Source organism: Aphelocoma coerulescens, chromosome 9 (assembly GCF_041296385.1).
Source record: "Aphelocoma coerulescens isolate FSJ_1873_10779 chromosome 9, UR_Acoe_1.0, whole genome shotgun sequence".
Lineage (NCBI taxonomy): Eukaryota > Metazoa > Chordata > Aves > Passeriformes > Corvidae > Aphelocoma > Aphelocoma coerulescens.
In genome coordinates this window covers 469,471-482,333 of record NC_091023.1, presented here as the reverse complement: position 1 = coordinate 482,333, position 12,863 = coordinate 469,471, and the positions used below count along the sequence as shown (strand labels likewise).

The 12,863-nt window shown below is 48.6% G+C and overlaps 1 protein-coding gene across 3 annotated transcripts in view; it reads left to right on the top strand.

Moving 5' to 3' along the window:
- INPP5D (inositol polyphosphate-5-phosphatase D) overlaps positions 1-12,863 on the top strand; it is a 57,817-nt gene that overhangs the window by 33,812 nt on the left and 11,142 nt on the right. For all 3 annotated transcript variants that reach the window (XM_069024404.1, XM_069024405.1, XM_069024403.1), the window contains 12 exons: positions 3,879-3,966; positions 4,664-4,744; positions 4,922-4,993; positions 5,267-5,390; positions 6,435-6,541; positions 7,052-7,154; positions 8,877-9,073; positions 9,853-9,970; positions 10,448-10,544; positions 11,594-11,732; positions 12,406-12,514; positions 12,666-12,754. In XM_069024404.1, coding sequence (XP_068880505.1) covers positions 3,879-3,966; positions 4,664-4,744; positions 4,922-4,993; positions 5,267-5,390; positions 6,435-6,541; positions 7,052-7,154; positions 8,877-9,073; positions 9,853-9,970; positions 10,448-10,544; positions 11,594-11,732; positions 12,406-12,514; positions 12,666-12,754 — 1,324 coding nt within the window. The remainder of the gene's footprint in view (positions 1-3,878; positions 3,967-4,663; positions 4,745-4,921; positions 4,994-5,266; positions 5,391-6,434; positions 6,542-7,051; positions 7,155-8,876; positions 9,074-9,852; positions 9,971-10,447; positions 10,545-11,593; positions 11,733-12,405; positions 12,515-12,665; positions 12,755-12,863) is intronic.

The following is a 12,863-nucleotide window of genomic DNA, read 5'->3' as shown; positions in this document are numbered from 1 at the left end:
TTGCCCTCAAAAACAGTATATTTAGATCTCATGACCTGTGATTCTGGTCCAAAGATGTGAAATCTATATAGAAGAGACAGCTCTGACAATCAAGTTTCCTTGTAGGTGGTTTCAGTCAACAGAGTATTATATTTTATGCTGTGTTTAGAAAGAAACAAAACAAAAAATGCACTAACCGATTAACTGCATAATTTGGTAATGCATAAATGACACCCACAGGATTGTCAAGCACAAGCCATTTATGGAAACAAGCACATATTGGTGTATAACTAGATTTTAAACACTGATTTTCCTTCCCACTAATGCGTTGTGAACTTGGAGTGATTCCACTGGTGTCGGTGAAGGCCAGCTCAAAGGAAAAAAAGGAACAAGCCTAGACTCTTGACTCTACAAATTTTGCCTTTCCTGTTTATAGACCTTCCATGTCCCAAATAGAAAAACTCTGACAGGGAACTAGAACATTGCAGAGCTCCCTCTTTCTCTGGTGGAAGGATGTAATTTCCCCCTTGCTGATTGTAAGCAAAGGGATCAGCCCGCACTTGTGCAGAGCTCTTGGAGCACTCTGTGGCGGAGGGCGCATGTTTCCACACTTCTCTCCATGGCTTGCCATACCCTTCTCTCTGGTGTATGCAGAGGTGAGGCTGGTTGTGCTGCTGGCCTGATCCTGTTCTCCTAGAAGCCAGCTGCCCACAGACAAGCCCCTGGGAGGACTGAGGAGGGGTTGTTCCAAGAGCTGCCCTTCTGCACCCTGCCTGAGGGTTTTGCTTCTCTACACCCATGGGAGGGGAGACCCAGGTAGCCAGCTAAGAATAAACCCAAACAATGGAAACTCAAATTGAATGAAATCACAAGTGAGAGTCTTGTGTTACTAAAATACCTCCGGTGCTGATGTTGTGATGATGTTTGGCTTCCCCATTTCCAACTTCTTATTCTACTTCAGCTTATCTGGGTTTCACAACCCTACTCCTCATAAATGCAGGTGGAGAGATGAAAGAAAGGAGATGCAACAAGGACGTAATTCCCTCAAATGCCAGGACATCTTTAACATTTCCAGATATTCTGTAGGATTTCTGGTGGCTGGACATTGCAAAGTAACATGCTAGTGCAGAGCTGGGTGAGTTCTGCTGCTGGTAGAAGCCTGCTGAGCATAGGTCGTGCTTGGTTTGAAAGACAGGTGTCTGACAAGGAAGGTGGGAACCTCCCTTGGAATGGAAAATATGACACCCTTCCCTCTGAATTATTATAACGTGAAAATTTAGGAGCTTTCAGGCAAAGATATAGGGAAAGGAATAACAGTTCTTTACCAGTATGTGTATGTATAACAAGGCAAGCAAACAACAGCAATGGCAGCGCCAACAAACAAGAGCAGCGAGCCCAGTGAACGGTCTCTTCCCGCTCTTGGAGCGCTTTCCCCTCGCTGCAGTTCCGCTCGCGGCCGCCAGGGGCGCTGGTGGCTCCCGGCCGGGCGGGGCGGGTGCGGTGCTTCCCCGCCTGCAGGGGGCGCTGTGCCGCCAGCTCGGCCGCCTCTCTCCACACGGCAATGGCGGACGGGCTCGGCAGAAGGGATGCCCCTCCGGATGGCAAAAGGAGCTGTAGCGGGAACTTCGGAGTAGCAAGCTGGGAAGGCAGAGGTGAGCAAAATCCCAGGGTGGTAGATGAGATGTGTCAGAAACTCGGCAGCTGTGGCTGCGTCCCGGCAGGGCAGGGGGTGTGAGTTACAGTGTAGCAAATAAACATCGGAGCAGTGGCAAAAAAAGCGGTGCGGCCAGCCATGGCAGCCCGGCTCCTGAGCCGGGCAATGAAAAGCTCCGTGGGAGGGGAAAAGGCCCGGCATCCCAACTTTTCCCCTGAGGCACCTGAGCAGATGGTGAAGGGTCCTTTGTTTGGTGAGGTAGGGTGTTAACAACGTTCCAGTGCAATGGCCGCTCCCACGAGCAGAGCTGCACTCACGGTAGAAGAAAGGCAGCAGGAGACGGAATCCTGCAGTGGTGGTGAATTCTCCCCACAGCGACTGCAGCCTCCTTCCCCATCCGAATGCCGAGAAAGCAAGAGAGCGCTAGGAGCTGCACTCAACCCCTTTTCCCCAGCCCAATTCTTGTGGTATCTCTGCCCTTCCACGAGAAACCCCCAGCTAAAGAGGGCAGCCAGCCACACCCTTCTCGGGGAAACTTCTTTTGTCTCTCCTAAGTACCCGGTCGTTATTGTCTCTTAGCAACAAAAAATGGGAAAAAATTCTCTAAGAAAAAGAAGCAAAAGAAGAACTCCTAAACCCCAACAAGCTTTTAAGGTAGCTTTTCAAGCACTTGTGATACCAGCACTTGTGCAACTGAATGTGGACACACAGGCTTCTGAAACTTCAATGAAGATCACTAAAGGTATTTATACTGTCAAGAGAAGAAAACAAAAGAAGTTACAAGTGTAATTAAAACCACCCAGTGGTTTTGCTGAGCTTGAACACCCACAAAAGCTCTTCCTCCTCCTCACACGCAGCCTACACTTTGCACTATGAACAGAGGGCAATCTTCCCATAGGAAATCACTCCTGAGTTGCTTCAAACAGCTGCTGCTGTGTTTTAAAGAGATGGCCTGTACATCACAATAAATATCCTTTCACTCTTCTCAAACTAAACTTTGCCCAGTGTTCCTGCAACTGCTTGCAGCCTCCTGGGGTCTGACTCCATGGCTGCAGAAATCAATGGCACTCTTGGGTTTGGGGCCAGAGCTGTTTGCAGTGACACTGGCCCTAGGTGATCCAGAGCTGAATAGTGGCATTGGAGGAATACAATTAGCAGAACCAGATTCCTACATGTGCCTTGTACTCCTGTGTGTCCCATGGCAAGTCTTTCAGACTGAAATGTCAAACATGAATGCTTAATTTAGGCAATTAGTCATCCTTGGTTCAGCACCTAGACAAATATCCGATCTTCAGGAAGGCACGCTTTTGCTTTGGAGCACTTTCCCTAACAAAGATGGAATAAAATCCCATCCATTCAGACTTAGGAAAGTGAGGGAAATCATTAATATCCACCATTGACTAGACACAGTGCGAGCATAGTGCTGCTTGCCACCATCACCTTCCTTTTGACCTGTGCTCCCTGGCTGCTCTTTCCGTGATAAGTCTTGTCATTATCAGCACGCAGCTTCTGTGCCAAATTCACACAGCAGCGTTTTGACAAATGAGCATCCTGTGGAATCTCATAGGGAAGCGCTGGAGGAATCTCATTGTTACCCATAAACGGTTCTGCTCAGGAGATCAAGGGCTGCCTCTTCCACCCCCTTGCTGCACTCGGCCCCTCTTTGTCATGTGAAATGAAATATCTAAGAATTAGTTTCCTTTTTGCACAGAGTCCCCAGCATTGTGTCCCTAGCACTGTCCCCAGCAACCTCAGCAGCTGCACAGGCCCTGTACAGAACCGAGCTGCTCCCACGGCTGCAAGCATTCAGAGGCACCCGACTGTGGTGGGCTCTGAGGCATTTGAGTGCACTTGGATCTACGAGTTGGCATAGTTTGGTTGGTGCTGCTTGTACACCGCATCTTCAGGTTTGGCCCAGACTGGGATACCTTTCCAGGGAGATTTAGGAAGTTAGAACCTCCAAAGCAAAACCAGAGGAGCAGCCAGTATGGCCATGTTCCAGCTTTGCAAGGCAAAGTCAGCTGCCTGACTCACACTGTCCTGTTGACCGTGTCACCAAGCAGCTGGGATTTGCTCCCATCACCCATCCCACAGCTCAGGGGCACATGGCGAGGGCAGGCCCAGTGTGGACATGTGCCCAGTGTGAACGTGTGCCCATTGTCTCCTCTGTGTGGTTTTGTCTGACTGCAAACGGACCCAGGGAGCTGGCCACAGCCTTAGACCTGTGCCGTGTCTGTATTCACAGTGAGGCCTCGAGGACTCTCCCATCTCTGGAGTCCATCCAGAAGGTGTTTGAGCAGCAGCTGCACCCCAGCACCCACCAGCGCTCCCAGGTAAGGGAGGTGGGAAGAGCAGGACAGGTATGTGGGTGGCTGTCAGTGGGGACAGGGATGGCTCTGGTGCGCAGCGATGGCCAGTGGGGTGCAGGTGGGCACACGCCACTTCTGTTCTCTTTAGCCTCTTTCTGCACAGTGCAGAGAGCACAAAGTGAGTTCTATCCCACAGTTTCTCTTATCCCATAGCCCACTCCACCTGCTCCCCCTTCCTGTCCTAGAGGAAAGTGCCACCAACTGCTTGAGGACTCCCACCTCCCCATCCTCCCTCAGAATGTGGGCTGGCATTGCACACTTCTTTTTGCATAAACCTCATTCTAGGATGTTTCACTGCCAAATCCTTCCTTATCCCAAACCCACTTAAGTCCACATGACTTTCCTCTCCCTGCCAGAAAACCAAAAGTCCAGGATTTCTGTATGTTGAGCCCCAGGTCTGGTCATGCAAACTTGCTCCCAGAAGCAAGCTGACTCCTTTGCATTGCCAGCTGCCTCGACCCCATGGAACAGGTTTGTAGATTTGTCCTTCCACCCTCCCACACTTCTGCATATTCTGTGCTCTTGTGCTGCCCATTACAGATCAGAGTGCTGCTCCTTGCTCTGTGTGAGGTGTTCCTGGGACTGCACTCCAGGCTGTGCTCTGTTGGCTTGGTAATCACCCATCTCCCTCTCTCTTTTTGTTCCTGTGCTGTGGTTTCAGATGCTTGGTGAAGCAAGTCCAGTCAATATTGTATTGAAACTCAACCAGCTGATTTCTTTGCTGTCTTCTATTGAAGAAAAGGTAGTGTTTCCAAGCTATTTTATATCATCTTCTTACCATCTTTTGCCTCAAGTTATATTCCTTGTTTATCATCAGTGCAGTGCTCTGCCACAGTAAGATTGCTTTGTTCTGATTTCATTACTCTCAATGTAGTGCAGAATCACCAAATGCAATCAATTACACATAATTCTTTTGCAGGTGAAAACACTGTTGATTGAAGGTCCTGATTCAACACACCGGCGCTCCCTTATCCCCCCTGTCACTTTTGAGGTAAATTTACTCCTTTAATGATGCTGATCATAATGTGGAAGGACAGTAACACAGATTGATGTCAGCATCTCAGCTCCTGGGAAGTTTGCTGTGCTGACACAGAGATAACAGCTATTCCTGGATGCTGTTTGGCACCATGAAAATGTCTAAGAGATGTCTAGTGAGACTGGCATAATGACATGTGTCCAGGAATTGAGGGAAGTGCTGTGTTTGTAATACATGTGACTGAAGTGTAGAAGGTCCCTCATGGAAAACCTCTCTGTATTCCACTAGGTGAAAACTGACTCCCTAGGAATTTTCTCAAAAATACAGCTCAAAGTGGATGTGGAAATGGGAAAACTGATTATCAAGAGATCTAAGGATGGTCCAGAAGACAAGTTCTATACCCACAAGAAAAGTAAGATGTCAGCTTAATGTCACAAACACTGGACTAGGCTCTGGGTCCCTGGATGATGGGGAGAGGTTCCCTTCAGCCCCACTTGGGGCAAGGTTTGGCCCAGAGGACAGGAGATTCTGCTAGGTCCTGGGTGCAAGACACATATATCTCAGTACTGGGATAACCAGCTTTCACAGATTGTTTTAGACCTGGCCTCAGTACTGGAATCAGTACTGCAAGGGAGCAGGTTTTGGTAGAAGATTCCCCATAGAGCTGGTTGCAATAGAACCATTTTTCTTCTGAAAAGCAATGTCACTTGAAAAAAAACCCCGACATTCTGCAGGAACATGCTGACTTCTGTGATGATTTTTGATGGTGAAAATCCAGACACTCAGTTTCAGTAACATTTTTCAATCAATTTCCCTTGATTTTTTCTATGTAGGTTGGTATCTCTCATCATGAGCAATGCCAGTTTGGTCTGTGATTGCCTGATTCAAACAACTTCCCTTTTTTTCTGTTGTCTTTCTGAACAGGCAGCTCACTGAAGTTGACACAAAGATTTATCAGAGAGTAGGTGATGCCCTTGGGCTCTCTCCTGCTAGAAAATCAACCTGTTGCTGGCAGTAACTGAAAAGATAAGCCTTCATGCTTGGCTTTCTCCACCTGGTGATCATAATAATTAGCTGCTATTTTAGATGGCAGGAATCACCTTTAGCACCAAATTAGGTCTTACATCCTTTTTCACAGATGGGGAAGGAACACATGTAGGCTGGCTCAGGATACAGGGGGATTGCCTGCACAAAGTCAAGGCTTCTCTTCACACTCCAAGGCTTGGGATGGAAAAGAGCTCCAAGCAGAAGCATTTTGGGGGTCCTCTTCACTTGGAGTCCAAATCTGTTCCTATTTGGAACAGGATTAAGCAACATTAAAATGCAGGTCTGCAGGACCAACTGCACAGACAGAAAAGACACCACATAAATCCCAAGCCTTTGAGCAGGATTCTGTTCTTTTTGGTGGGACCCTTATTTCAGTGACTGTAGCTTGTGACACCCAGCCTCTGTTCAGTCTTGCAGCTCATCAAGTCCCAGAAGCTTCCAAACAAGCTGGTGATTGTTCTGGAAACAGAAAAAGAAAAAACACAGCGGAAGGAATATGTTTTTTCCGATTCCAAGGTACATACATGGTGTTTCCTTCCTGCCAGCCTGGAGCAGGTACCCAGGTGGGAGTGGAACATGGGGCATTCCTTGGCAGAAAGAGGAACTGTTGAAGGACAGTAGTTGGTTTTGTAAAAACTAAATTTCTCCTTTGTTCTGGAAACATCCAGAAAATGAGCAAGTGCACTCTGTGAAGGGAGATACTGGACACCTAAGTGCTGTCACTGAAAGAGGACAGACCAAACAGTGAGGAGAGGCAAGGAGTTGAGATCGCCGCTGTGAAAAGGTTCATAGAGGCAAAGAGGGAAGAAAAGACTTTCTTCTGACCAGCTCAGCATTTGTTAATGCACAAGCTAAATGCCTAAAAATGCACCACAGGAAAGGCAGCCTCTGGGAAGGTTTCAGGATAGTGCAGAGCTAATCTGCCCTTCAAGTGTGCTGGGAATTTCCTGGTTCAGCCAGTTTTTTCAACAGGTCATGTTGAGGAGTTAAGTATCTCATTAATTTTCTCTGCTCCTCCCTGTCTAGAAGAGAGAAGGGTTCTGCCAGCTTCTGCAGCAGATGAAGAATAAACACTCGGAGCAACCAGAGCCTGATATGATCACCATCTTCATTGGCACCTGGAATATGGGTATGGGCTCCCTTCTGCCATGGGCACTCCTTCTGACACTGTCAAAAGGTGTGCTCAGCTGGCATGATGAGCTCCAGACTCTGCGTTCTAGGGCGGGTCTGTACACCAGGGCTGTCATCCCCCTGGGACAGGGGAAGAGCTGATATTGAGACTTATTCTTGCATGTGGTTTGATACTTCTCATGGTTCCACTCAAAGGACCATGAAGTTGTCCCTGTTGGGTACTGAAAGATTGCTCCACTGACAGGGAATTGTGGCTGGCACAAAGCTGGTGCAGCAGTGCACATCATCCTCCACCTTGCAGAAAGGACAGGAGCAATTCCACAAACTGCATGTCAGCTGCTCTGATTTGACTAGGGACAGTTCATGTCCAGCCTCGGGAGACAGCGTGGTACTTAGAGAAGGGGACAGGGTGTAGCTGAGGACAGTGGAATTTAGGTTATTTTTCTCCCTTTTGGGAGAGAAGCCTGGTTCAGCTGCTCTGAGCTGAGCTGTCTGTGCTTGGCCATCCTTAAGGAATAAGGTGAAGGCAGTGGCAGGCCAGGAGGAGTACAGCTCCCTGCCTTTACCCCTGGCTAGCCTTGGCCTTGGAAAGCTGATGAACAAGAGGAAGGTGGTCAAAGCAGAGTCACTCCTTTCTCAGTGTCTTGGTTTGAAAGACAGGTGTTTGCTAAGGAAGGCAGAAGCCTCCCTTGGAATGGCAGATGTAACCCCCTTCCCTCCAAGTTATTATAAATTTGAAATCAAGAGGCTTTTAGGCAAATATGTGGGAAATAGGAATAACAGTTCTTTACTATTATATATCTATATGTGTATAACCAGTCAAACAAACAGCAATAACTGTGGCAGTAACAGCAAACAATCCCAAACCCAGTCCCAGCCTTCTCGGCTGTCAGGCCCTTTCCCCTCGGGTGCAGTTCCGCTCGCAGCCGGCAGGGGCGCTGGCGGCTCCCGGTGAGCAGGGCAGGTGCGATGGTTCCCCCACGGCTGCAGGGGGCGCTCCGGAGCGAGCTCGGGGAGCACGCGGTACTGGTGCCCTGGGATCCCGGGGAGAGATGGGACAAAGAAGCTTCACAAACCCCCGGACAGCCGATCCTGGTGTCCGGCCGGACCCTTGGGAACGGCAGGCTGGAGCAGCAGGGACGAGCACAAATCCCGGGTGCCAGACACGATGTATCCAAGCGGGGAACCCCCCAGAGGTCTGGGCAGGCAGGGCAAGCATGGCTACAACGTAGAGAAGGCTCGAAGCAGCGGCGGGGCAGGGCGGCCACAGCCCGGCTCCAAGCAGGGCAGGGAAGGCGGCTTTGGGATCCCGGGGCTTCTCCAGCAGAAGGAAAAGCAGCTGAAGAAAGCAGCTTCCCTCTCTGTCCTAACACCGAGAACAACTACCCCCACACACTCAGGTGAAAACAAAAGAGTAGCCAGATGTGCCCCATTCTATAGCCAGCTCTTTTGTTTTTCTTAAGTATCCAGCCATTTGCTCCCCTGGCAACATGTATGGCCAAAATTCCTTTAACAGAAGAAAAAACCATGAGAGCTCCTAAAACCCTAACACTCAGTGACTCAGGTGGGGGTAATATCACTGTCAGAATAGTGTGCCCTGGCTGAAACAAAAGTGATACGAGATGTGAAGCTCATCGTTTCTGTCCCCATCTGTTGTCTTTATCCTGGTTTTGACAGGACATTCTCTGACTTCCTTTTGTGTTTGATGTATTAATAAAAGGTGCAGCCCCGCCCCCAAAGAAGATCACCTCCTGGTTTCTCTCCAAGGGTCAGGGGAAGACCCGTGATGATACTGCTGACTACATCCCTCATGACATCTATGTGATTGGCACCCAGGAGGATCCCCAGGGGGAAAAGGAATGGCTGGAGACCCTAAGGCAATCTCTGCAGGAAATCACCAGTATCAGCTTCAAAGTGGTGAGGGGTTATTCCCACTATTGCACAGAACACAGGATGAGGGTGTACATGTTGTACAAATAAAAGATGGGAATAAGTGGGATTTTGCCTCCACCTCCTCCCTTTCCCTCCCTTTATTGTCATTGCATTTGGGTGAGGGAAAGTGAACTGAATGTTTCTGGTGGGCTCCATAAGATGGTCCCTGGAGCTGACTAGATGGACCTGTTGCTATGGACAGTGACCCCCCCCGCTGCCAAAGCAGGAACCCTGCCAGCCTAGGAGCAAGGGGAGATGCTGAGCACCCAAGTCAAGTGCTGGTGTTATTTTGACTTTTAAAAAGGAGGAGACTGTTAAACTTCCTGAGCCAGTTGTAGCCTAGATCTCGCCCTAGGCTATTGCACTTTCAAAGTAGGATGTAACAGTACACAGGCAGAGTCATAAGAGAAACTGAACCTTATTAAGACCAGCTTTGGACATTCCTGGGTTTCAGTGATGTCAAGAAACAAATCTAAGCATATCTGGAAATATGGACTTCTCCTGAAAACAGGACTTCTAACTCTCATGATGATTGGGAAACTATTTTGTGCAAGCAAGATAATCCAAAGGTTAACTAGAAAAAAGGACTAGCAAATAATGAGGTCCTTCCACCCAGCATTGATTAAAACAACTGAAAACATATCCTGAGCACAGGAAGAAAATTTCTGTAGAAGTGCTATCAAAGGAGTCAGGAAGGCTACAGCCACAGTGCAGCTTGGCAGGTATTTGCAGAAATATAACTTCTACTCTTCCTATCCTTGCAGATAGCCATCCATACCCTCTGGAACATCAGGATTGTTGTCCTGGCCAAGCCAGAACATGAGAACCGCATCAGCCACATCTGCACAGCCAATGTGAAGACAGGCATCGCAAACACGCTGGGTGAGGCACGGGCAGGTCCTGCCCAGACAGCTGTGATCTGCGCAGCCCACATGGAACAGCTCTTCTTCCACAACACTCCTCGGGCAACGTTTCTGTGACACTACTAAAGTTATATCCCACTAGCACTGGTTGTATCTTACCCTGTAAGAGAGGAAATCTACCTGTGTGTATACTTAACACACACATATGTATACATATATATATTTATATTCCCAGCAAACACTTGACTGGCTATTGGATTGCTCGTTCTTGGGTTTCACAAGGAAGTTGCACTTCTCTCCCTTCAACTAATTTTTTTAGCACCCTAAAAATTTGTTCCCACAATCTGTGCTGAATGCACTAATTTTTTCTGTGCCAATTTAGTCAATTTCTCTTCTCCATCCTCCACTTCACATGTGCTAGGTGCTTTATTACCTTTGCTAGACTCAGCCTGGAGGTGGATTGATTTTTTGTAATTTTTGGCTTCCCTTTTGCCAGGTAATAAAGGAGCAGTGGGAGTATCATTCATGTTTAATGGAACATCCTTTGGGTTTGTTAACAGCCATTTGACTTCAGGAAGTGAAAAGAAACACAGGTAAGATACATCCTCCCCTCTCAAAAATGGCTGTTGAGCCAGGGTGAAATTCTCTGGTTCATGTTTGGAAGGAGGGCCCACCAGACATGCACAAGCATGTTTTCATGACCATAAAAAAATTGTCTCCTGGGAGGGCATTTAAACAAGGGACTTATACTGTGTGGCCATACCACAGGGGTGCAGGGGAAATGGACAGCAAAATTATTTCAGAGCCAAGTGTAAAAGTCTCTCACAACACTTGCATGACCTGTCACGAAAACTTCGCTGCATGAGGAAAACAGTTCCATGATTTACAGTGTTTTGGAGAAATGTGGGAAGGCTTTTTCCATCCCAAAATAATGTGCTGAAGGGGATTGTCTTCCTCCTCACTGAGGGCAGTGCTGCGAGCCCTAGGACACAGCTGAGAAATATCCCTCAGGAATACCAGGAGGGAAGCGTAGCACGGGAATATCCCCACGGTGACTAGCTCTCTATACTCAGCTGTGAAATGAGTGTTTGTGGATTAGGCAGGTTCTGGTCAGCACAGGACTGGAAGGCAAAGATCCTGACACCAGTGGGAGATCTGCACCCACACTGGGAGGAGCTGGAGCAATTGGAAGGAGTGGTTTTGAAAGTGAAGAGGACTTGAAATGAAGACTTTGGCCTTGTCATCTTTCCCAGTCCAGGAAACAGATGGTGTGGGATTTCCGCACAGGGTCTTTGCCACTGATGGAGTTAACTTTTATGGAAGGTTTCCCCAGGGCCTGGAAGAGCTGCCAAGATCTAGTTAAGTGTTTGCTGCTGAAATCTGAAGGCAACAATCTAATGCTGGGTTTCTAGGACATGTAGCTCAGAAAAGCACAGCCCCAGAAAGCAGCAGAATTGGCTTCAGGAGCACATTCCCTGGGCCTGTCTGCTGGGGTGGCAAGTTCTCAGTTTCTGATCTGCTCCTATGTAGCTGCTGATCCGGAGCAGTTCCTGCCTGGTAAAGCTGCAGCCTCTGCCATCCCAGGCATTTGGAAATTACATGGCAATTTAGGATGTCAGGCAGATGTTTCTTGTCTTGACAGACGCAACCAGAACTACACGAACATCCTGCGCTTCCTGACACTGGGAGATAAGAAACTGAGTCCATTTAACATCACTCATCGCTTTACTCATCTTTTCTGGCTGGGAGACTTGAACTACCGTGTGGAGCAGCCCCCGACGGTGCGGGACGCTGCGGGAAGCCCTGCAGGGACAGCACACTCTGTTGCTATAGGAGTGCTCTCTTCTTCCAATCTAGGGCAACATGGCAAAAAGAGGGGGAGACAGAAGGGATCTCCAGGGCGTGAGTGTGGCCCCAGTTGAGGGAGAATATGGAAATCCCCTTTGCCCTCTCCAAAGATTAATGGACCCAGGAATGGCATCTGGCACACTTTGCTGCTTCAAGCAGCCTTGGTTCCCCAAACCTCCCAACTCTCCTTCCCACTGTGAACAAGCATCTGTCCCTGAATGGCTCAGTCTAGAGATTGCCTCTCTGCTCTGGTTGGTGAGCTTGGAGTGGCTCAAACAGGCCTTCAGGAACAGGCGAGCCATCATAAATACTGGATAGGTTTCAGTACGCGGGAGAAAACACCAAGCTTGGTGTTGATGTGCATGTGGTTGTGAGTGTGTGTGTTCTTGTGTAGGGGATGTGTGGGCATTTTGATACCTGTTTTGACAGACAAATGTTCAGCCACACAGCAAAGGCTGGGGCTTTTCAGTGAAGGGAAGGGTGGGGAAGTGGCAGGGGGTACCGCTCTGTCAAACAGTTCAGGAGCACTTGCCAGTTTACCAGTGAAGGGAGTATTTTTAAGGAGGTTTTGCATCATCTGCACCTCTGCTGTTTCCCTGTTGGCAGGAAGCAGAGAATATTATCCAGAAGATCAGGCAGCAGCAGTATCCAGAGCTGCTGGCTTTCGACCAACTTCTCCTCGAGAGAAGAGACCAAAAGGTGTTCCTGCAGTTCGGTGAGATCCTGAACTGGCTGGCAGGTTCCTCTGCTATGTCCACCAGCTTTCTCTGCCAGCCCCAGCACGGGGCAGGGTGTACAGGGCACCTCAAAACCCAGGTGAGGGTTCCCAATGGCCAAGCTGTAACAGAGCTCTTTCCCTGTTTTAGAGGAAGAAGAGATTACTTTTGCTCCAACCTACCGCTTTGAGAGAGGCACCCGGGAGAAGTATGCTTACACCAAGCAAAAAGCTACAGGGGTAGGTGAAAACTGATTTCCCTTCAGAGGTATATGGCATAAGCTGTGACAGCAACTCCTACAGGAGAATGTGACCTAAACCAATCTCAGTGTTTTCTGCCCTTGTAGTG